Raw genomic sequence first — 25027 nt, 5'->3', positions numbered from 1 at the left:
TGGCTAGACAGTCTGAGAGCAGGTAGGGTCTCAGCCTGCGTACCAGATGGAGCTGGTAGACGGCCGCCCTGGACACAGAGTTGACCTGCACCTCCATGGACATCTGTGAGTTCAACATAACCCCAAGACTGTGCACTTGGTTCTTTAGGGGCACAGTTGTCCCATTCAGGACCAGGGAGCCCTCCACACCTGCCCGCCTCCTGTCTCCCAGAAACAGTACTTCTGTATTGTTTGGATTCAGCCTCAATCCATTGATCACCCTCCAACTGTCTCCAGGCACTCACACAGGACCTTCACTGGTTCCAACTGAAAAGAGAATTAGAGCTGGGTATCATCTGCATCCTGATGCACAGCTAGCCCAACCCCCCTGATGATCTCCAACAGCAGTTTCATCTAGATATTTAAAAGCATAGGGGAGAGGACGGAGCCCCGGGGCATCCCATAAGTGAGAACCCAGGGGTCCAAACACCAATCTCCCAGAGGAAGCACTGTATAGCAGTGCCTCCAATTCCCAACCCTCTTAGATGGTCTAGATTAGGATACCGTGCTTGAAGTGTAGTAGGATTGCAGCCTATCTCCCTCTGGATTTGTGCTATTGTTTAGAGAAAACAACTTTTTAAAAAATAGTAATATGATTTTCAATATTCAAATTTTTAATATTTAGAATAGCACCTAAAACATTTGCTGAAGAGCCTTGCAATTATGCCTTCAATGCACTGCTCAGAATTTAATCAGAATATAATAAAATATAATACCGGTAAAACCATCCCGTTTAAACCACAGTGTGTTGCATTAAAACTAATCAATAGCAGGGTATAAGGGGTGCTATCGTCAGATCAAGGTGTGATGGGAATTTTTGTGTGAAGAGGTTTTGCTTCAGGAATTTGTTGATTAATCTGTTCTGTATCAGAAAACAAAATCATTGTTATGAGCCCACGAAATTTATTGTGATTCCACTCACCCTTAATTCCCTGGCGGGGGGATGGGGGGGGGCACAATTTTGTGGTTTATCTCTGGTGCCAAAATGTTTTGGGCTGGCCCTGTATATTGGTGAAAGATTGTTCTTGTCCTTGATTTCTACTAAATATCACATATCAAGAAAAGTTTTTAATGTTTCAAAAATCTGTTAAATGGTTAACAGTAGGATAGTTTGCAGAATATCTTGAATGACAAATATACCCACAATGTAACTGGCTGTGTTTGACTCTATAAATTCCTTTATACAGCATATAAACATAACTCACACAACTCTTTTCACATTATCTAATTTAGTAAATGCAAATGCAGATGTGGAACATTACAAAGAAAAGTTCATCTTTTGCAAGTACTGCTCCTTAAAGTTGTTACATTACTTGTATTCGCTAAGACATACGTGGAACACAAAAAGCTTTTATTTGGACACTACGTTAAAAAAAACTGATTCATTTGTACATACGTGGTACACAAAAGCTTCTATTTGGACATTACGTTTAAAAGAACTGATCTGTTTGTATTTCCTGTTCTAAATGTTGGTCCTTGATTGCTTCTACTCAATTAGATAATGTGAAAAGAGTTGTGTGAGTTATGTTTATATGCTGTATAAAGAATTTATATAGTCAAACACAGCCAGTTACGTTGTGGGTATATTTGTCAGTTGAATTTACGTAACTATTGGTTTGATAGTGTTGTGTAAGAATATCTTGAATGGGCTGACAATGCCCTAAATCCCCAGCATTTACCACTGCAAAAGAATGTGGGAGTGGTTAAATATTATCCTTGGATCATATATACATGCCTGGTAGGGTTATGCTAGTGGTCTCTTTCATCAGTGGTCAGTAGACCAAAAGCAGTTTAATAATTGCATTCTTAGATACATAATTAAAAATACATTTTGAAGACATTAAGGGTTTAACCCAGGCATAGGCAAACTCCGGCCCTCCAGATGTTTGGGACTACAATTCCCATCATCCCTAGCTAACAGGACCAGTGGTCAGGGATGATGGGAATTGTAGTCCCAAACATCTGGAGGGCCGGAGTTTGCCTGTGCCTGGTTTAACTTCATTCCCTGTGTACAGGAAATTCAAAGTTAAGCCTTCTCACTGGATCTTTAGTTCCTACAGCTGCAGCAAACTTACTAAGGTCATGTGCTGAATCTTCACATGCCTCCCAGTTCGTAAAACATGTTTCAATGCATTTATAAAATATCTACCGAACCCCTCCAAGTACTGTTGAGTTGTATATATTTATAAACGTACACACAGGCACACACGATGTCATTTTTAAACATCGCTATTGCCTCTCCAAAATGTGTTCTACAGATCTTACAAAGAAAAAGCTTTTCAGTTGATAACATAAGCTAATGCCACCCTCTGCTGTCAATCACAGTTTGCTCCTCTCAGTGAGTGTGGGCCATTCAGCGGTTCTTGCACTATTTTCCTTTCTGCTTTCCTTCTAGAACATGCATCCCCAAACTTCGGCCCTCCAGATATTTTGGACTACAAATCCCATGTTCCCCAAGCACTGGTCCTGTTAGCTAGGGATCATGGGAGTTGTGGGCCAAAACATCTGGAGGGCCGCAGTTTGGGGATGCCTGTTCTAGAAGGTAGGCTCAAGTGCACTGGCAACAATCTTCAAGCAACATGAAAAAGTGTGTGTGTTGTTGTTTCTAACTTTTGTGTTTAATAATAATAATAATAATTCCCGGTTTAAAAACTGGGCTCAGGGCGGCTAACAGCAAATATAAAACATTGATTAAAATGTGACTTAAAAACAGCATAAAACAACATAAGTTACAACATAAAATGCAGAATCAATATCAATAAAGTTAAAAAATTCAGGGGTCATTTTTTTGGGTGGGGGAATTAGCTCACTCTATGGATAGGTGTTAATTTAACCTAAAGTAGCAGGGGCTAAACCAGGCATAGGCAAACTCCGGCCCTCCAGATGTTTGGGACTACAATTACCATCATCCCTGACCACCGCTCCTGTTAGTTAGGGATGATGGGAATTGTAGTCCCAAACATCTGGAGGGCCGGAGTTTGCCTATTCCTGGGCTAAACAATGCCATGTTTCCATCAGCACTTAAATTGTCTTCCTGTTCTGCTCATTTGCAGCTGGAAAGTGGATTCAGTGAGAACTTTTAAAGTTTGAACTTGCTGGCTTTTGCAGTTGTCAGACCCTTAATGTTGTCTTACTGTATTTTGTTTGTTTTTTAATTTTTTAGTAAAAATTTGAACTCGAGCCCCAAGATACAGAGCTTGCACAGTGGATAAGAAGTTTTAAAAGCTTTGGTTCAAGATTGCAGGAGGCTGAAAGAAAAATTAAAGACATGAGAAGGAGGATCAAATGACAGGTTGCTGTGTTGACTTCCAGTACTGAAGATTGTAAATAGCTGAGAAGTGGAATTAATGACTCTGGAACTGAAACCCAGTTTAAGAAATGTCAGGTTGGTTGGGGTTCCTAGAACTCTGGAACTAGTTTACAACTGTTTTTAATCAACTTTGACTTTGTTTTTAAGGAAATGCTTGTTCAGCTATGGAAACTTAAATGCTTGCTTGTGGCTAAAGTTCTATTCTTAATTTAATTTAATCTTCGGTTCTTGCAAGTTGTGTTGCAGTGAGGGTTTGATCTGCATCATATTTATGGCCATCGTTGTGTTTGGGACTTTTCAGACACAACCCTAAGCTTCCTGGAGTTCCCTGCTACGTCTGAACGTAGAGGAACTCTGGTTTGTTCAAACAAATGAGGATAAATCCATGGTTAATTATCCTCACTGGCTATAATTGAAACCAGCAGTGGGAAATAGTTTTTTGTCCAGCACCACAGTCCCTTGGGGTAATTTTGTTTGGGGGCTTTGGAGCCAAAAGTGATTGAGCACCCCATTTCCTTTCTCTTAACAAATAAAGAAATTTATTGATACTCATTCAAAGATACACACCTATTACAAATTATCTTTGTATGATATACCGAGATAAAGCGGCTGCTTAGTCTAAAAGAGAGCAAAGTCAGAAGGAAGAAAAGACAAGGAGAGGAGAATGCTAAGGAAAGAATGCTAAGGAAACAGAAAGCAAGAGAAAAGGAGAAGAAAGAAAAAACAGATATTCAGGGTTCCTCACTGTCAGAGGTGGGATTTGAACCTGCATTTCCCCATTTTTCACAAGTCTGCAATAGCAGTATTGCTGGTCTTTGACTGGTGGGTCACTCTGATTGACACCACAACCTCCTTTTAGAGCGAGAGGAAGACAGAGGGGAGCATCATTCTAATTGGGTTCTGTATTTCAGATTTGTTTGTTGGCCGTTAAAACCCTGGGTTTTAATTTTGAATGTTTGCATTGTGCTTCTGCTTCTGAAGGCAGCTGTTTCTAAGGCAGCCTGTATCCTCCATGTTCCTATTCGTAAGTTTAATGTGTCTGGACAGTCCTAGACTAGAGCCTGTGATATGCAACTTTCCAGGATGCTGTCTGTTCCACAGATCTTTGTGGGATTTTTTTCCTGAATGACTGGGAACAAAACTCAGTAATTGTGTGTGTGTGTGTGTGTGTGTGTGTGTGTGAGAGAGAGAGAGAGAGAGAGAGAGAGAGAGAGAACGACAGAACCATCTGGACAAATAATGACAACTAAATAGCAAAATAACTATTAAAAACTTCTAGGGAAGGCGACAAAGCACCCAAGTTGCAGTACCCACCGCTGCCCCAGTCCCTTTACCCATCCCACAGCAAGAGCAGTGAGCTAAATGATGGCGAGAGGGGTGGGGAGATACTGCTGAGGTGGGGAGAACTCTTTTCCAGCTCACCTTTCCATAATTTGAGTCGTTCTCATTGCCATTGTCACAAGGGGAACAGCGAGAAGGACCGGGCTTAGCCTATTCCTAACCCTGAGCTTGCAGGGAAGTTTGTGCTCTCTTTTAATTGAATTTCAGCGAAGCCAGGGAGAGCGAGGTTGTGTCCACCAGGCCACCCGGTAGTCTGAGAGCACGCAAAAGATTTTACTTCCCCTGCGAATACTGTGTCCTGTGCGGCTCCCCAAGTGAGCACAGCCCTGGGAGGTATGGTGGCAGAGGCTCTGTGCCCACCAGGAATGTCCACTGCTTGTGGAATGTGAGGCTAACCCTCAAGACCTTCCCCAGGGCGTTGGCTGGGTGTCTTTTTCGCTTTTAATGGACTGTAATGCTCGGGTGCGGGTGGCGCCATGGTCTAAACCACTGAGCCTAGGGCTTGCCGATCGGAAGGTCGGCAGTTCGAATCCCCCCGACGGGGTGAGCTCCTGATGCTCGGTCCCAGCTCCTGCCAACCTAGCAGTTCAAAAGCACGTCAAAGTGCAAGTAGATAAATAGGTACCGTTCCAGCGGGAAGGTAAACGGGGTTTCCGTGTGCTGCTCTGGTTTGCCAGAAGCGGCTTTGTCATGCTGGCCACATGACCTGGAAAATAGCGAGATGAGCGCCGCAACCCCAGCGTCGTCCGCAACTGGACTTAACTGTCAGGGGTCCCTTTACCTTTATCTTTAATGCTTGGAAGAGAAAAGAGCTGCAGCACTTTGTCCCCCCACCTCCCCTCGTGCATATCCCAGGCATTAGCCTATATTGAGTCATAATACGTCTTTATTGTAAATTGAACTCTTGGGATATTTGGGAAATAGACATGCTTTTGACAGAAGGCTTCTTGGTCAGGTCATTCACATGTGTTACGCATCCAAAAAATGACAAATTGCAGAATACGAATTGCATTTACAAGGTTTGCGCAGGTATCTTAACAGCCGTCAAATCTGGGCTGCTAACTACGGTAGGTTCCGAAAGCACTGTTAAGAATCCATGATTAGCTCTGCTTAACTGAAACTATGTTGAAAAAATTCCCCATACCTAGCACTGGGAGAGACAGATTGAGGAACAAGCTCCATTCACTTGGCTTCATGTCTGGCTGATAATAATAATAATAATAATAATAATAATTATTATTATTATTATTATTATTATTATTTCTATGCTGCTTTTTATTCAAATAAATCCCAAACAGCTTACAAACAAAAGATATAAATAACATAATGGAACATCACGAATACAGCATAAATTGCATAGAATACTTAACAAATCATCAGTAAAACATTCACAAATCACAAATAATTGCCATCTATATAACACTATTAACAACGAAAAAATAAGCTAAACATCACAGTTACACCAAAAATCACATTATAGGATTCACAAAGCACAACAGCGTTCATATCTATAAAACAATATTAACAGCATTAACATAATAGCAAACAAACAAAGCCCTGTTGAATTTGTACACGTGTGTCTTCCTCAGTTGGTTAGAGCTTGGTGCTGAGAACGCCAAGGTTGCAGGTTCGATCCTTGTATGGGACAGCTGCATATACCTGCATTTCAGGGGGTTGGACTAGATGATCCTCAGGGTCCCTTCCAACTCTACAGTTCTATGATTCTGTTATTCTCAGGAGCTCAATGAAATTGGGAAAGTTGAACGTGGTTGGGTGATTCTAACCAGCTGTTGCCTCTGGTTCCGTAAGCTTCATCAACCATACCTGCTTTTTCCCTATCAGTGTGATTGTAGAAGACTCGTAAAATGCTTGTGCCTGGAAGTATACCTTACAGTGGGGGAGTATTATTTCTTTCTTTTTACAAAGGGCAAAATAAATTTTGTTCTTATTTAATTAGACTGGTTTTTATATCGTAGTGCCACAGATCAATGCATTATAGTACTGCAGGAAAACCTCCCCTCTGGTCATTAGAATTCAAAATGAAGCTTTTAAACTGAATAGAATTCACTAATTAAATGCAATATAACCACAAACAGGAATATCGCCAATTGCCCTCTTTGGTTATTCATTTTTCTTCATTCTGTCATGTATGCCAGCTTATTGCGCAGCAAAGTATGTGTGGGGTTTCAGGGGGGCAGTGTGTGTTAAATAAAGACTAGGTAATCTCTCATGACAGGGATCCTACTAAAATATCATTTCAAAGCATTGAAGCGTCACTTTATTGCGCTGCTTGTAAATAAGTCCCCCTAAGTCCCTAGCCTGCTTGCCCGCATGTGCCATTGTGGGCAATGTGGGCAATGCCTTGTCACCTGAAGGGGATTTTTTAGTTCCCCAGGTGTTGGGGTGAGCAGGGCCGAATTGAGGTTTGATGAGGCCCTCAGCTCCTGAAGGTAATGGGGCCCTTTATATGTCCAGCTGTCCTTTGTCAACAACAAATTGTCGCTGTTTTTGTGTGTTGAATATATGGTAATTTATGGACCTAGTAAAGGTAAAGGGACCCCTAACCATTATGTCCAGTCGTGACTGACTCTGGGGTTGCGCGCTCATCTCGCATTATTGGCCGAGGGAGCCGGCGTATAGCTTCCAGGTCATGTGGCCAGCATGACAAAGCCGCTTCTGGCAAACCAGAGCAGCACACGGAAACGCCGTTTACCTTCCCGCTGTAGCGGTTCCTATTTATCTACTTGCATTTTGACGTGCTTTCGAACTGCTAGGTTGGCAGGAGCTGGGACCAAGCAACGGGAGCTCACCCCGTCACAGGGATTCGAACCGCTGACCTTCTGCTCAGCAAGCCCTAGGCTCAGGGTTTAACCACAGCGCCACCTGGGTCCCTAATAGGTATTTATGGACCTAATAGGTATCTAAAGCCATTTGCACATAACAAAATATGTATTTTATCAAAGTAATTTTATTTTATTTGTTATTTATCTTACATTTTGGAAATGTACACCCAGGGTTTTTTTTTTCCTTTAAATTTTTTGGGACCCCCAAGGGTCTGGGGCCCTAAGCTTTAGCTTATACGTAAATCTGGCAGGGGGGGGTGAGTGGCTTTATACATGTAATAAGTGCAACGAGAGAATATTCTTGGTGACTCTTTGTATCGTGTCTTTGCAATTTCACAACCTGAAGTCCATAGTCTGGGATTTGAGGTGATTCTCTTATTATTTCCATTTTCTCATATGACTTCAAAAGAAGTCTGTTTTTAAGGTCTGCCAGCCACTAAATACCTTTTTCTTTGCTTCAACCACTCAGAATTCAGTCTCTCTGCCACCCCGGTCATTACTTCTGATGAGCTGTAAGCTGTTGAAGAAAGATATTTTGTTTACATGATTTCCCTTGGAGATGTAATTGAGCATGTGGTATAAAGCACCGCTTCCCCTTTTCGTTTCAGGCATTCGACCACCAATCATGAACGGGCCTATGCATCCACGTCCTTTGGTAGCACTGCTGGATGGCCGGGACTGCACGGTGGAAATGCCAATCTTGAAGGACGTCGCCACTGTTGCATTTTGCGATGCACAGTCCACGCAAGAAATTCACGAAAAGGTGCAGCTGAACATTTACAGTCATACCTTGGGTTACAGACGCTTCAGGTTGCTTCTTTTCAGGTTACTTCCGGGTTTCGGCGCATGCGCATAAGCGCCGAATCACGACCCACGCGTGCGCAGCTGCAGGTTGCGAACGTGCCTCCCGCACGGATCACGTTCACAACCCGAGCGTCCACTGTAATTTAGTTACCCGTCTAGGAAGTATTGTGAACACCGTGTACCACTACCACTTTCCCCATTTTCTGTGCAGCACCTGAAAGGATAATCTAAAATGGCAGGCTGTTTTACAGATAATGGGCAGAGGAGTATACAGCCCTGGGCAGAATCTCAAAAATCCTGGCAAATCTCAACAACCTTAAGCAGGTTTCCTCAACCTCGGCCCTCCAGATATGTTTGACCTACAACTCCCATGATCCCTAGCTAGCAGGACCAGTGGACAGGGATGATGGGAATTGTAGTCTCCAAACATCTGGAGGGCCGAGGTTGAGGAAGCCTGACCTTAAACTTAATTAATACAGTCGTACCTTGGAAGTCGGAACAGAATCCTTTCCGGAAGTCTGTTTGACTTCCAAAACATTTGGAAACCAAAGCGTGGCTTCTGATTGGCTGCAGGAAGCTCCTGCAGCCAATCGGAAGCCCCATCGGACATTCGGCTTCCGAAAATGGTTTGCAAACCGGAACAGTCACTTCCGGGTGTTGGGGAGACAAAATGTCCCAAGTACCAAGGCATTTGGGATCCAAGGTACGAGTGTAAATATTTAGGAGACTCAGATATCCTGGCACTGGTGGCATGCTCTTTCAGACTGGGGAAGCCAGCCCTGGCTACGAGCTGCTCTCTTTCCTGGTTGGATGGTTTGGTGATTGCTCCGACCAATTGCAATGATAACAGGAGAAGGAGGAAGAGTCAGGGTTCTAAACTGGGCGAGGGTTTATGAGTGCAAACCCAGAAATTCTGCTTTGTTGATGATCCCTCTAGGTCTTCCAAGAGCCATGCACATGCTTAATGATTTCAGGGAAGGGGAACCAGAGGCCAAATGCTCCCCTCTGTACCAGTTCCTGGCCTTCTCAGCTCTCCTCAGGCCACAGCCACTCTCAGCACCCTCTTGTAGTGCGTTTACTTGCCTGCAATGCATTGCTGAACTATGTTAAGGGCCTGTTACTCGCCTGGATGGAGGATAGAGGATGGAAATGGGGTTTTGTGTTTATAAACCTATGACTTCTGTGCGGCTGGAATATAGCCCACCCTACAAATATCAGTGCCAGGTGGGGCTTCTGTGCCCCCTTTTTGCCTTTGGCACTGCTGACCACTAGCATGCAACTCCCAGAAACTTGCCTTTGAGGAAGAAAGTTGAAAATAAGGCTGGAAATAAGACCCATCCCGATTTATAGCAATGCTGGCCTTGCAGAGGGTTTCTTAGAGGCTGTTGGGACAGTGTACATTTTTAAACACATGAAATGTGCTGCAAGAACGCTAAACATTTGCTTTTTTGAACAGCCCAACACATAAATGAAGAAGTGTGCATGCACACAAAAGCTCATACCAAAATATAAACTTAGTTGGTCTTTAAGGTGCTACTGAAGGAATTTTTTATTTTACATAAATGGCTAGTCTCTCTGCAGAATAAATGTGAACTAGTATTGAACTATAGATCTGGATCTATCTGTGAAGTCTCATAAAAAAAAGGTTCCCCACCAAACAAATTAGTGTAATTTCTATAAACTGCTAATGGCTGACCTTTTCAGAGAAATGTCAGGTTTGTTTCCTCTAATAGATGGAAGATTTCACCAAAGATGTTGGCAGCATCTCACAGGATAACTTGCTTCAGATTGTAGCTCGTCAGAAGCACTCAAATGTTTCCACTCCAATATGGGCGACTGACCTTTAAATCCAAGGTTACCATAGGTCAGACCTCATTTTTCCTAAAGATAAGCACATTCAGTTTTCTAATTCAGTGAAGGGAGGATGTTCGGCATTGCGCTATTTCTCCTACCTAATTTTTTTTATTGGGGCGGGCAGGGAATCAGGGCCTCTCAGACGAGATGCTGCTTCAAAGTCGTAGAATTGTAGAGTCAGAAGGAATCCCATCTAGACCAAACCCCTGCAATGCAGGGCTGTAGACAATAGACTCACTTTCAGCTCCCCTAACACGGTTGCCTGTTGTCTTTGTCCATGGAGTTTTCTTGGCAGGGATACTGGAGTGGCTTGCCAGTTCCTTCTCCAGGTGGATCACGTTTAGTCAAAACTCTCCACTATGACCTGTCCATCTTGGGTGGCCCTGCATGGCATAGCTCATAGCTTCTCTGAGTTATTCAAGCCCCTTCGCCACGACAAGGCATTGATCCATGAAGGCATTTCAAGGCATTGATCCATGAAAGCTAGAGAGTTCCAGAAAAACGTCTACTTCTGCTTCATTGACTATGCAAAAGCCTTTGACTGTGTCGACCACAGCAAACTATGGCAAGTTCTTAAAGAAATGGGAGTGCCTGATCACCTCATCTGTCTCCTGAGAAATCTCTATGTGGGACAAGAAGCTACAGTTAGAACTGGATATGGAACAACTGATTGGTTCAAAATTGGGAAAGGATTACGACAAGGTTGTATATTGTCTCCCTGCTTATTTAACTTATATGCAGAATTCATCATGCGAAAGGCTGGACTAGATGAATCCCAAGCAGGAATTAAGATTGCCGGAAGAAATATCAACAACCTCAGATATGCAGATGACACAACCTTGATGGCAGAAAGTGAGGAGGAATTAAAGAACCTTTTAATGAGGGTGAAAGAGGAGAGCGCAAAATATGGTCTGAAGCTGAACATCAAAAAAACCAAGATCATGGCCACTGGTCCCATCACCTCCTGGCAAATAGAAGGGGAAGAAATGGAGGCAGTGAGAGATTTTACTTTCTTGGGCTCCTTGATCACTGCAGATGGTGACAGCAGTCACGAAATTAAAAGACCCCTGCTTCTTGGGAGAAAAGCAATGACAAATCTAGACAGCATCTTAAAAAGCAGAGACATCACCTTGCCGACAAAGGTCCGTATAGTTAAAGCTATGGTTTTCCCAGTAGTGATGTATGGAAGTGAGAGCTGGACCATAAAGAAGGCTGATCGCCGAAGAATTGATGCTTTTGAATTATGGTGCTGGAGGAGACTCTTGAGAGTCCCATGGACTGCTAGAAGATCAAACCTATCAATTATTAAGGAAATCAGCCCTGAGTGCTCCCTGGAAGGACAGATCGTGAAGCTGAGGCTCCAATACTTTGGCCACCTGATGAGAAGAGAAGAATCCTTGGAAAAGACCCTGATGTTGGGAAAGATTGAGGGCACTAGGAGAAGGGGACGACAGAGGACAAGATGGTTGGACAGTGTTCTCGAAGCTACGAACATGAGTTTGACCAAACTACGGGAGGCAGTGCAAGACAGGAGTGCCTGGCGTGCTCTGGTCCATGGAGTCATGAAGAGTCGGACACGACTAAACGACTAAACAACAACAAACACGGTTGCTGCTAAATACCCTTTCCTACACGCGACTCATGTGGCCTAAAGAGGAGCTGGGTTCAAGGAAGCAGCATAGACAACAACTGGAATGCAAACATTAAAAAAGCTTTGGTCAGATTTCATTACAAGTTTCTGGACTGGTGCAACCCATTGCTTTCAGGAAGTGGGTGACTTTGGGACGGCTGAGAGTGGTGGAATAGCAAAGGCCATAGGTGGCAGAGTGCCCATATTTGCATAGAGCTTCTGGGCGAGATCACCCGTGTGATACAGCGTGTGATAGCTTTGATATGCTGATGACAATATATTATTACCCTAGGAACGCGGGTGGCGCTGTGGTCTAAACCACTGAGCCTCTTGGGCTTGCCGAATGGAAGGTTGGTGGTTCAAATCCCTGCGATGGAGTGAGCTCCCATTGCTCTGTCCCTGCTCCTGCCAACCTAGCAGTTTGAAAGCACACCAGTCCAAATAGATAAATAGGCACCGCTGTGGCGGGAAGGTAAACGACGTTTCCGTGCGCTCTGGCTTACGTCACGGTGTTCCGTTGTGCCAGAAGCAGAAAGAAGGCACATGGCCCGGAAAGCTGTCTGCGGACAAACGCCGGCTCCCTCGGCTTGTAAAGCGAGATGAGTGGCGCAACCCCAGAGTCACCTTTGACTGGACTTAACCATCCAGGGGTCCTTTACCTTTGCCTATTAATACCCTGGTATCAGTGAATGCTGCCTATTGTTATTGGACAATAACAGCTTATCCCCCCCCCCCCCGGTGTGTGTTTAGAAAATCAATATTATGTGATTGTCACAAACACAGGACATAGAATTGACTTCCCATGGTAAGCATGAGATTGGGCAAAGGCAGTCAGCAGCAACTCTCTAATTTTGTGCAATGCTTTGCCTTCACAGAAGATGCACCCCGCAGTGGCCTTTTTGTGACCGGTGCCGTTGGCACTATTCACAGTTTTTATTTTGTATTTTTATCAATGTTTTAATTAAACGTTTGTCACAAGTTCAGTAGGGAGGGGAAGAGAGGCATTTTATAATTGATCAGAATATGAGTACAGTGGTACCTCGACTTACGAAGGCGATCCGTTCCGCGGCGCTCTTCGTAAGTCTAAACCTTCGGATGTCGAAGCGTCCATTTTGCGCATGCGCAGACCGCGCGCCCCGCTTCTGCACAGGCGCAGAACGCGCACGCGGCGAAAATACTTCCGGGTTTGGCGACTTCGTAAGTCGAAACCTTCGGAAGTTGAGGCATTCGGAAGTCGAGGTACCACTGTACTGGTACCCACACCTACACCCCAAAAAACAATGCCCTTAATATGGTACATTATTTTCATTTGCTTTGTACCCCATCTCAAGAGCTTTTAGTGAGCCATCTGGAAGCTTAGGGCTAAAATGTAAAGAGATGAGGCCTGTGCAGAAGATAATGAATGATTTGGAAAGTGCTTCTTTAATGCACGTCCCGCTGGGTGGGAGTCCCTGGGGGGAAAGAATTTATATTTGGGGGAGCTCCCATGCTGTGCTTTCTTTTGCTTTTCTGAAACAAGCTGTAGGCTTTCTTCAGCCTCCTGGGTGCAGGTAAAGTTGGCAGCCGAAAGAAGAGGCTAAGGGGAACCTCTGCTGAAGAATGGAGAACAGCCATATAGGTGTGCATTAAGCCTAGCAGCCAATCCTCTTCATCTCTTCTGTATCTGTGCACAGTGGCTGTATCAAGAGTTTGATGGAAACAAGGTGGAATGGGAGATGGCAAAACCCTAATTGGTGCCAGTTGTGCCATTTGATGTGCTTATGGCAACTTTGATCCTTGTACCGTAGAGGTGGTTTGTTTTTTGTTTGTTACTCTTTTCGAGAAATAAGGAAACTATTGACAGCAAGAGAACATCTTGCCAGACGTCCACTTATTGGGGAGCTGATGGGAAATTCTTCATGACCTTAGATGCCTCTCGTATAAATTGACACCAGATGATGTTTTCGGAACATAAAATCTTGGCTCGCTTTGGAGCTCTTTGCATAATGCCTATCTCCAGAGTTAGTTTACTTTGAAGGATTGGTGGGATAGGTAGGAATGACCTTTCCCTACCTTTCGGTAGTTTTATTTGTGTTACGCTTTTTAGAAAAAGTTAAAGGATCAGAAAGGAACAACCATTCTTCACAGTATTAATAGCTCCACAAGAAAACACTTCAATTGCTTTGCTCTATTTTTCTATTTTGCTTTATTTTCCCAAAGGCTTTTTTTCTTCTTGGCTTAAACAACTAGGGTACAATCAAGTTCAGTGAAACCTGAAAAATGTCTTGAGATTTGCCACGATACTAAAATCGAAACCTGCACCACAGACCGTTGGCAGGCACCAGGCCCAGAGCAGTCAGATTACCAAGTACAGTACATAACATCTTAATCCATGGTATTTTGCCAGGTTAAAACAGCACAAAGGAAGTAAGTGTAAATCCTGTGCTCTGTGTCTTCAGAAGTCAGATCCATTGCATTCAGAGGGGCTTACTCTGACATGTACGAGCACATTGCATTGCAGCCTGGTTTTCCCACTGAAGTGTCAGGGCTGAGAATGTGTTCAGCCGTCGGCTAAACTCTTATGCTTCAGTGTTACTTGGTGATTAACAATGAATAATAAGTAAGGGCCCATTCAGACTGCCATTTTATTATGGGTGTATTGCAATGACATGCCGTTGATGGGCCTGCATTATTACACCCACACTCTGCCCATTCCATAGCCCCTGTTCCTGCCTGGTTCACCTCCCAGGTAAAGGGACCCCTGACCATTAGGTCCAGTCGCGGACAACTCTGGGATTGCGGCGCTCATCTTGCTTTACTGGCCGAGGGAGCCGGCGTACAGCTTCCAGGTCATGTGGCCAGCATGACTAAACCACTCCTGGCGAACCAGAGCAACGCACAGAAACACTGTTTACCTTCCCACCAGAGCAGTACCTATTTATCTACTTGCACTTTGATGTGCTTTCAAACTGCTAGGTTGGCAGAAGCAGGGACCGAGCAACAGGAGCTCACCCCGTCGCGGGGATTTGAACCACCGACCTTCCAGTCGGCAAAACCTAGGCTCAGTGGTTTAACCCACAGCACCACCCGCGTCCCTCACCTCCCAGGGGGAAGTAGCAAAATAGAGTAGCATTTGTGAACAGGTCTCTCAAGTGAACGGTAAGTCTCAGACAATCATTTTGCTACACATTCTGCTACAACCACACCTTGAATTTCTCCCTCGAGAGATGACCAGACTATTGGGGGCGATGGCATGCACCCCAGGAATTTGAATTCTGGAGGGCGTGTTGAGAACGTAACTGAATTGTGTTTGCCTTTGCTTTTCAGGTACTAAATGAAGCAGTGGGTGCCCTGATGTATCACACCATCACTTTAACCCGTGAAGACCTGGAGAAGTTTAAAGCACTTCGAATAATCGTTAGAATTGGAAGTGGTTTTGATAACATTGATATTAAATCTGCTGGCGATTTAGGTACAGTATAGCCTTAATTCACGTCTGTGAAATTTTATGTAGGGTTGGTATTCTGTATTTAAAATTAATTGAATAACTCAAGTAAGGGTAATCCAGTTGGTGCTCACAAAAAGGCCTTTGACCCAACGTATGGATTTGCTAATGGAAGAGGAGGGGGGGGGATTTTTTGCCAGTTTGCCCTTCCCCCCTAGCCATGGCACCTTCCATTCTGCTGGAGGGTCCCCCAACTCTGCAGTAAGTCTTCAGCATTCGATGTGAACTGGGGGCTGCAGGGGAAAGGGGGAATGACCTTCCTTTCTTCTGTTAGTGGAGCCGTGCACTGGATCAAAGGCACTTCTGTGAACACAAGGGGGTTCCACTATTTGTATTTAGCCATTCGTTGCTTTGTACTGACTTATGCTGCCCCCTCCAAGCGCACTCTTGCTCCTTACATCCACATAAATCTCTGGCTGTGGACCTTGATTCAAAAACTACAAAATGTTTTGCTGTGGTAAAAGGGACCCCTGACCATTAGGTCCAGTAGCAGATGACTCTGGGGTTGCAGCGCTCATCTCGCTTTACTGGCCAAGAGAGCCGGCGTACAGATTCTTGTAGCCAGCAGGACTAAGCCGCTTCTGGGAAAACCAGAGCAGCACACGGAAATGCCGTTTACCTTCCTGCCAGAGTGGTACCTATTTATCTACTTGCACTTGGACATGCTTTTGAACTGCTAGGTGGGCAGGAGCCGGGACCGAGCAACGGGAGCTCACCCTGTTGTGGGGATTCGAACTGCCAACCTTCCGATCGGCAAGCACTAGGCTCAGTGGTTTAGACCATTGCTGTTAAATGTAGCACAGCTTCATTGCATATTTGTGTCGTCTCTGTTGCAGACAGCGAAGGTATAGGTGGCCACCGTGGGCCTTCCCACTCCTGGGCTGCCCTACCCATTAACCCTGACCATGAGCCATGCTTACCGGCTGGGGCTGGTAAGAGTTGGGAATGTGGAGATGGCTCAGCCAGTAGAGCATGGGACTCTTAATCTCAAGGCCATAGGTTTGAGCCCCATGTTGGGCAAAAGATTCTTGCACTACTGGAGATTGGACTAAATGATCCTTGGGGTTGCTTCCAAACTCTGTGATTCCATGATCCGGAGCAGTGCTGGCTCTGGGTTTTGAAGGGCTCTTGGGCAAGCCATCCTCCACGCCACTTCCACGACTCCCAGCTCCTCACTGCCCCACGTCATGGAGGGTTCTTGAGCCCTCAGCAGATGGCTGAGCATGCCGACCATTGGTGCCAGCCCTGGTCTGGAGGGCCACAGGTTCGCTATGCCTGGATCACAACCTTGGAGCATTCTAGAAACTAAATTCTGGCAAATGAGCCTCGTTCCCATCCCTAGAGCAACTACTTACACCCAGCTCCACTCTCCCCTGCCCTACCCAAAGCAAGAGTTTATTCCACAACCCCTCTATTTCTCTTACGCTTTTCTTGTGCATGACTTGTTTTAGATGGTTGAAGCAGCAAGTGGGGACTGTCCATTTTTTAATCATTGGAAAGGTGCATAGTCTTGCTTTAGGTCAAGGATAGGCAAACTCTTTTTTTGAACTTCATTTTTTATTGTTTCCATTTATCATACAAGTAGTTTGTTAAATCAATATACAAATAAACTGCCATGCATCTGGTAATACATGTCAATTACATTTTGTTTCACAAATAAATAAATAAATATAGAGTGAAACAAAAGTTGTTTTCCAAACATACCAATGTATCATTTCTTATTTACACCTCCTTTGATCCTCCTATATATTCTTATCATCTAGACTTGTTCTCTCGAACTAGGCTTCCTCTTTCTTTTCTCTTGGTTTTATTTACCCTCTTCCACGTTCTGCGTTTTATCTTTTCTTGTCCGTCATTCACCTCAAACATTTCCATACATGTGTGGTTGACAATGACTATATGCTTTTTGTGTTGTATTTTCAAAACAATCCTACTAGTGTTTTAGTATTTTAACAATATTCCTTTAGATATTCTACAAACTTTCCCCATTCTTCCTGATACCTTTGTTCCTTCTGATCTCTTATTCTTCCTGTCAACCTCGCCAATTCTAAGTATCTCCGTCAATTTCTCCCTCCATTCGTCTACAGTTGGGATTTCTGGAGTTCTCCACCTCTGTGCTAGAATCATTCTAGCAGCCGTAGTGGCATACATGAACAGCTTTTGGTCCTCCTTTTTAATTTCTCTTCCCATTAATCCCAAAAGTATGGCTTCCGGTTTCTTTGGGAAGGTATACCTTAACATCCTATTTAACTCATTATAAATTGAGTCCCAAAATACTTTCACCTTATCACACCGCCACCACATATGGTAAAAGTCCCCATCTTTGTTGTTACATTTCCAACATTTTTTGTTATTTGATTTATAGATTTTTGCAAGCTTGATGGGCGTTAGATGCCATCGGTATATCATTTTCATGATGTTTTCCTTTAATGTTATGCAGGCAGTGAATTTAATGTGATGGTTCCACAGTTGGTGCCACTGATCAAAATCAATGTTGTATCCTAAGTCAACTGCCCACTTTAGTATTCCACTCTAATAGGAGATCGTACATTTTAGTCATCAATTTTTCTTTACCTTCTACTATCTCTATTTGAAACCTGGATTTTTTGTTTTCAAAGCCATAATTCTTTTTGTCATCCTTGAACAGATCATGGATCTGGTGGTATTGCAACCACCCTATCCCTTTTTCTTTTAGCTGTTCATATGTTTTTATTTTCCAAAGGAAAGGCAAACTCGGCCCTCCAGATGTTTTGGGACTACAACTCCCAGCATCCCTAGCTAACAGGGCCAGTGGTCAGGGATGATGGGAATTGTAGTCCCAAAACATCTGGAGGGCCGAGTTTGCCTCTGAGGGCCATGGCCTGGTTGAATTCATAAAGATGCTAAGCCAGAGGCAAACATGCCCCCCCCCCGGGGGGAGGCATTCCGTGGGATTCTGGAGCCACCCCAGGATTCAACACATTGTGCGTTTTTTGAATACTTTTTTAAGGGATTGCAGTGTGCAATGTTCCGGCTGCATCCGTGGAAGAGACAGCAGACTCTACAATGTGCCACATCTTGAACCTGTACAGACGAACCACCTGGCTTCATCAGGCCTTGCGAGAAGGCACGAGGGTGCAGAGCGTGGAGCAGATCCGGGAAGTTGCTTCTGGGGCTGCAAGAATCCGAGGGGAGACCCTGGGCATTATTGGGTTAGGTATGCCAACGCTATTGTCTGTTTGTTAGTTAAATGCATCCACTGTTGTGACTTAAGGCTAATTGGGACCCTAACAAACTGCTAGGGATGACGGTATCCTATTTAGAATCGCTGGCCTGGGTTAGCTAGTGCCCTAAGATGCTCCGAAACTATTGTCTGCATTACCAGGACCAGATATCTACCCCTCTACAGTGGTACCTCTGTTTAAGAACAGTCCTGTTTACAAACAATTCGGTTTACGAGCTCCGCAAAACCGGAAGTAGTGTCCCAGTTTGCGAACTTTACCTCGGTCTACAAATGGAAACCGAGCGGTGGAAGGGCACTGGTGATGGGAGCCCTCACTAGGGAAAGCGTGCCTCGGTTTAAGAACAGATAGGTTTAAGAATGGACTTCAGGAACAGATTAGGTTCGTAAAACGAGGTACCACTGTATTTTGCTCGGTAGTTCATTTCTAAAACGTATTCCAGAACCGCCCTGTCACTCTGCAGCAGAAATAAGTTTGTTGAACCATAGTGGGCAAGAGTCTACACAAAGTTTGGGGAGGGGTGGAAGAGTAACAGTGATGTTTTCCTAATGGAACTGGAAATTTCTCCCCTCCATTCCCTGCCCCCATGTTTCATTAGAACTCTTTAAGTGTGTACATACTCTGTGATCTCCTTCTGACGTAACAGTAAACTATGGCTTAGCATTATATGAATGACCCTCTGCTTTGTGAGCTCCCCTCTCTTCTTCTGCCACCATGAGGAGGAGGAGAGGGGAAAGTTTTGCTTCCACTTGCAACTAATTATGGCCATGCGGTATCCTTGGACCCAGATAAACTGGATATTCTTAACCATGGTTTAGGGAAAGAAGCAAACGTCAAACCTTGGTTTACGATTCTGCTAAACCAGTGTTCTTCAGCCTTGGGTCGCCAGATGTTGTTGGACAGTATCCTCGGCCTGCTTAGCTGAAGGCGGGATCCATAATCGAAGAACACTGTCCTAAACCATATTTAAGATTCAGCTTTGGGGATAATGATATAATAAACTATGGTTAATTGAAAGCAGAAGCAAAACCTTTTCCTTATGGCCGCACCAGAAAAGAGATAGTTTAACATTGCGTCCAAACCCTATCTGTGCATGAATGGGTGGGTTGCTTTATTTTTTGTAATATTTGTTGTAAGAGGAAAAAAATTTCCCCTCCCTGCAGGACGAGTTGGCCAAGCGGTTGCACTACGTGCAAAAGCCTTTGGCTTCAATGTCATTTTCTATGACCCGTACCTCTCAGATGGCATGGAACGTGCTCTTGGACTTCAGCGGGTGACGACTTTGCAGGATTTGTTGTTTCACAGCGACTGCGTCACCCTCCACTGCAGCCTAAACGAACACAACCACCATCTTATTAACGACTTCACCATTAAACAGGTAAGTTTCAGGTAATGTCACAGTGACGATAAGAGTTAGCATTTATTCAGCAATTTTTGTGTGTTCTAAGCACTTCACAAACATCTCCTTAGGGATACTTACAACAGCCCTGCGTGGCAGACCAGTGATGTCACCCCCATATTGCAGATATATTGTTATGATGTGTATTGAGAGGCGAGCAGTTCTGCCATGCAACCAGGTATCAATTGGTATCAATATTGTCTGCCGTCTGTCCTATTGATAGGTCCTACTTGGTGAAGAAATGTTACATCCTACCACTGCAGTTTAATCACGTGGATCTTTGTTTACTTGTGAACTGAAAAGTTGCCTTCCGATAAAATTTCTACACATCTCAATTCGTAGATTAAGTGGCTACTGCCCCCTTGTGTTCAGTGCTAATATACACAAGCGTTCCCCTCCCAATTTATTTGTCAGGCTACTGGTGGAGGAGAGTGCTTGAAATAATTTTGGACTTCCAACTGAAATGTTTGCAAATCACCCATAGCCTTTACAGCCGTAACTTAGTTTTTATTGAACTTATGTTATCAGAAGTGTACGCTTGCCGATCAAAACAACCATTCCTTAGTTCTACAGGCAGAGAACTGCCTACAGAATAATGGCAGTCTTCAATTAGTCACATCCTAGACGACACTACCTTGATGGCAGAAAGTGAGGAGGAATTAAAGAACCTTTTAATGAGGGTGAAAGAGGAGAGCGCAAAATAAGGTCTGAAGCTCAACATCAAAAAAACCAAGATCATGGCCACTGGTCCCATCACCTCCTGGCAAATAGAAGGGGAAGAAATGGAGGCAGTGAGAGATTTTACTTTCTTGGGCTCCTTGATCACTGCAGATGGTGACAGCAGTCACGAAATTAAAAGACACCTGCTTCTTGGGAGAAAAGCAGTGACAAAGCTAGACAGCATCTTAAAAAGCAGAGACATCACCTTGCCGACAAAGGTCCGTATAGTTAAAGCTATAGTTTTCCCAGTAGTGATGTATGGAAGTGAGATCTGGACCATAAAGAAGGCTGATCGCCAAAGAATTGATGCTTTTGAATTATGGTGCTGGAGGAGACTCTTGAGAGTCCCATGGACTGCAAGAAGATCAAACCTATCCATTCTGAAGGAAATCAGCCCTGAGTGCTCACTGGAAGGACAGGTCCTGAAGCTGAGGCTCCAAGATTGACCACTTCATGAGAAGAGAAGACTCCCTGAAAAAGACCCTGATGTTGGGAAAGATGGAGGGCACAAGGAAAGGGGACGACAGAGGACGACATGGTTGGACAGTGTTCTCGACGCCACTAACATGAGTCTGACCAAACTGTGGGAGGCAGTGGAAGACAGGAGTGCCCGGCGTGCTCTGGTCCATGGGGTCATGAAGAGTCAGACACGACTAAACGACTAAACAACAACAACAGTTGTATTCTGCAGCCACTTCTCTGAGCTATGGTGATCAAACCATCCACCTGATGTAGTGGCACCTAGTTCATGAAAGCTTGTGTCGCAATAATTCCAAGAATCTCTTTTTGATCTGTGAACCTGCATGAGAACATGAGAATTCAATCCACTTCTGGGTGCCCCCTTTCTGCCCCCCCACCCCCCACGTTAAGGGGTCTGGCGATTGGGCAGAAAAGCTTTTCAGCCCTGATGAACAGAATATGGAATAGCCACTGGCTGCCTCATGGCCCCTATTTAGACAGGTTGCAAAACCGCCTTTATCTCAGCAGGCATTTTCAGGGCACATTAGTTTTTCAACTGATTTTAGAGTTGGGCTTTGATTCCCAGGGAACGGTGTATTAACATTTAGAAAAGCTGCTCTGAGATGTCTTGAGCCCATGGGACAGAGCAAGATGTCAAATAAAGAAATATAAACATGTTAGTTAACCTATTGATATTCTTGCTGCTCCTGCAATTGTATGAGGTACTTCAAATTGTTGTTTTATTCTTTTTTATATTAATTACAGTGTCAATTCTGTTTTTAAAAATGGTGCTGCAGAAATGTTGGTATAAATGAATGCTCTGGTCTTTAAGGTGACATAAACCTTTTCTTTTCTTTATTGCAACCAACAGAATTTGCTGTGGAGATAATTCTATGGATTCTCTGTTGAGACAGTTCATGATTTGTCTTTTATCTAGACATATGCTTCACATAAACTTGTTTCTACAGCTTTCTGGGTTTTCAAGTTAATTGGGTTTCAACAAGCAATAAACCTCAACATTACGGTGTGGCTGTTTGTTGAATTACATTAACATATTTACGGATATGTTAGCTTGCAAGTTTCTGAAAGCCATGAAACTTCTTGATGAAACAGAAAACCGACATAAGTGTATTACTGAGAGCTACAATTGTCTGTGTCAGTCTTATAATTTAGTAAATATTTCCGCTTTCCTAAAGGATCTTGGAATGCAAAGGTGTTCTGATAAGTTATTAATATGTCACTTATTATTTTTATGTCGACAGCTGTGCTGTTCTACTTGGTACAACTTTAAATGTTTCCATTGATATGTGAAGGCAAGTAGAAAATTATGTTATTGCATCAGTAAGCAAACACATTTTGTTTGCTAATGGGTGCTTGTTTTCACACGTCTTCGTTTTTAGTAATTTCTATTCACTTTCCCTTAAAATATTTTTTTTGCAGTAAATCAGTTCAGTTTCTTGTGAAAGGTAGAGGAAACAGTCTGTGCGCTTTCTCCAAAGCCATGGCAGTTCCTTTCAGCGACTCAGAGTCTTAAATTTCATAAACTGTAATCTGACTTCAATGCAGTACAACAGGGCACAAATTTTAAAGTCCTGTTAACTAGATGGAAAGTATTTTTAAAGCATCAAACTGCCCATATTTTTAAGGTTTGCTTTCAGTATTGCCTTAGGCTACATTATAGCATTTAAACGCAGACAGAACATCTGTCAAATGCAAAAATTAATCTATTTAATGTCGTCGTGGCCCCCCCCCCCGGGCCGGGCCTTCTTCATTTTAACAGTGATAAAGATGCAGTTTTGCTTGGCTATTTACACCTTTTAAGCTTCATTTATAAGAAGATTTTTGTAGCATTTCCCCCATGTGTAGTAGTAAGGCAAGTGGTCCATTTTGGGGTGTAGGCTAGTCCAATGACGGCTGGTTCCTTTACTAACATCAACTTTATTTTGTGCGTTTTTAATCTTGGCATGCATCCTTTTAACTTCCTGCAGATGCGACAGGGAGCCTTCCTTGTGAACATGGCTCGAGGAGGGCTAGTAGATGAAAAAGCACTTGCACAGGCCCTGAAGGAAGGAAGGATACGAGGGGCAGCCTTGGACGTACACGAGTCAGAACCGTTCAGGTGATTTTGTTTCCTGTTTAGTGCCTGTTCTATCACAAAACAAAAATGGCTCCTTCCAAATGAAGATGCTCTGGTCCTTCCTAGAGTGTTCCAAGTGTCTCATATACTTGCACCTCTGGATTATTCAGAATAAGCAGTGACCCAGAATATGTTGTTTCCCACTATTTATTAAAAAGAAAATACCAGTTATATGCCCCTGGTGACCAGCCTTTGCTCACCTTCGCACCCTCTGGCTTGAGTAGCAGCAGGTTCAACTCGCCCTTGCTTCCGAATAGTAGGAAATTAATGGTTCTACACCATCTTCCAAGGGTAATAGGCGTATTTCGTAGCAAAAATACGTTCCCGCCTGACTTCTTGGCCTGTCCTCCATCTATATTCTCTGTCCTGCAGGGCTCTGAGATACTGGTCATGTTTTTGGGTGATGCATGAGCACCTAGCAGGCCTACACAAAAGCTTCAGCAACACCTTGAAAGCTTCCGTGGGTTCAGTCAGCAGTGAGGTTGTGAGGAACAGATACCTCAAAGATGCTGTTTGATACCTTTCCACTATCAAGTTTTGGCCTGGGGAGCCCACTCACCCCAGTATACAGCTCAGTCATACTTTCAAAAACTTTTTGGGGCACAAAGATATTGACCTGGTTGAGGCTCGATACGAAGGCAGGGAGAAGCTGTTTAAATGAACCGCGTGCCTCTCACGTTACCACAGAACCGGCAACTCCACAACTAGTGCTCCCAAAAGTTTACCATAGATACTTCTCTCTGTATCTAGGCAAATGGCTGTCTTACTGTTTTATTACATATACAGTGTGGTCCCTCGACTTACGAACTTAATCCGTTCTGAATGCACATTCGTAGGTTGAAAAGTTCAGAAGTTGAAACGCGGTTTCCCATAGGGGGAAAAAATATTCGGAAAAAATCGTAAGCTGAGGAAACCGCATGTAAAAATTTGTAAGTCGGGGAAACTGCATTTGAAACCGCAAACGGTTTCCGTTCGGATGTAGAAAAATTCGTAAGCGTGCAGCCATTCGTCCCGTTCGTAAGTCGAAACCTACGGGTGTCAAGTAATTCATAAGTCGAGGGACCACTGTATCTTCCTCCGGCGAACTCTGTGGAAACACCTGCTCTGGGCTTTCAAACCCCATCTCAATACTGTTTCCTCAAATGCACAAGTTGTTGTTCCCATAATCCTCAGAACTGGCTGTGCTGTTGAGAAATGGGTGGGTGTTTGCAGTTCATTTTTGGCTGCGTATTATTAATTCTTAATAAACACACGAAACCCTCTGTTCACGAAGATCATGAGGATGATTAATTACAGTGCAAGATGTAATGTATAAGATACCTTTCTTTACTTTTTCTCTCAGCTTTAGTCAGGGTCCCCTGAAGGATGCGCCAAATCTGATCTGTACGCCCCACGCTGCCTGGTACAGTGAGCAAGCCTCAATAGAGATGCGGGAGGAAGCGGCCCGAGAGATCCGGAAAGCCATCACAGGTACCAGCCACATCCCCCTCAGTGTTCCCTTACCGACTGTTCCTTTGGCTTAAGGAGCATGCTGTTCTTCTGTATCTAGAACAGGCATCCCCAAACTGCGGCCCTCCAGATGTTTTAGCCTACAACTCCCATGATCCCTAGCTAACAGGACCAGTGGTCAGGGATGGTGGGAATTGTAGTCCAAAACATCTGGAGGGCCAAAGTTTGGGGATGCCTGATCTAGAACATCAGTAGTACAAAGGGGACACCAAACTGGCTTGGAATAACATTTGCTAAGTACAGCATTGCTAACTTTGCAAACGATGGATGGTGGCTA

At 44.0% G+C, this 25027-nt stretch overlaps 1 protein-coding gene across 12 annotated transcripts in view; it reads left to right on the top strand.

Moving 5' to 3' along the window:
• Positions 1 to 25027, top strand: part of CTBP1 (C-terminal binding protein 1) — a 50559-nt gene that overhangs the window by 19424 nt on the left and 6108 nt on the right. For 6 of the 12 annotated variants that reach the window (XM_088670002.1, XM_035137575.3, XM_088670000.1 and 3 more), the window contains 7 exons: positions 3203 to 3424; positions 8142 to 8296; positions 15128 to 15272; positions 18295 to 18501; positions 19690 to 19904; positions 23093 to 23223; positions 24584 to 24711. In XM_088670002.1, the coding sequence (XP_088526128.1) occupies positions 3418 to 3424; positions 8142 to 8296; positions 15128 to 15272; positions 18295 to 18501; positions 19690 to 19904; positions 23093 to 23223; positions 24584 to 24711 (988 nt within the window). In that variant the 5' untranslated portion in view covers positions 3203 to 3417. The remainder of the gene's footprint in view (positions 1 to 3202; positions 3425 to 8141; positions 8297 to 15127; positions 15273 to 18294; positions 18502 to 19689; positions 19905 to 23092; positions 23224 to 24583; positions 24712 to 25027) is intronic. The other 6 variants (XM_035137573.3, XM_035137572.3, XM_088670003.1 and 3 more) reach the window with 1 other exon arrangement.

The sequence above is a fragment of the Zootoca vivipara genome, chromosome 5 (genome assembly GCF_965207765.1).
Source record: "Zootoca vivipara chromosome 5, rZooViv2.hap1.1, whole genome shotgun sequence".
Lineage (NCBI taxonomy): Eukaryota > Metazoa > Chordata > Lepidosauria > Squamata > Lacertidae > Zootoca > Zootoca vivipara.
Note: the sequence above shows the minus strand (reverse complement) of the source record. Positions and strands in the feature narration are given on the sequence as shown.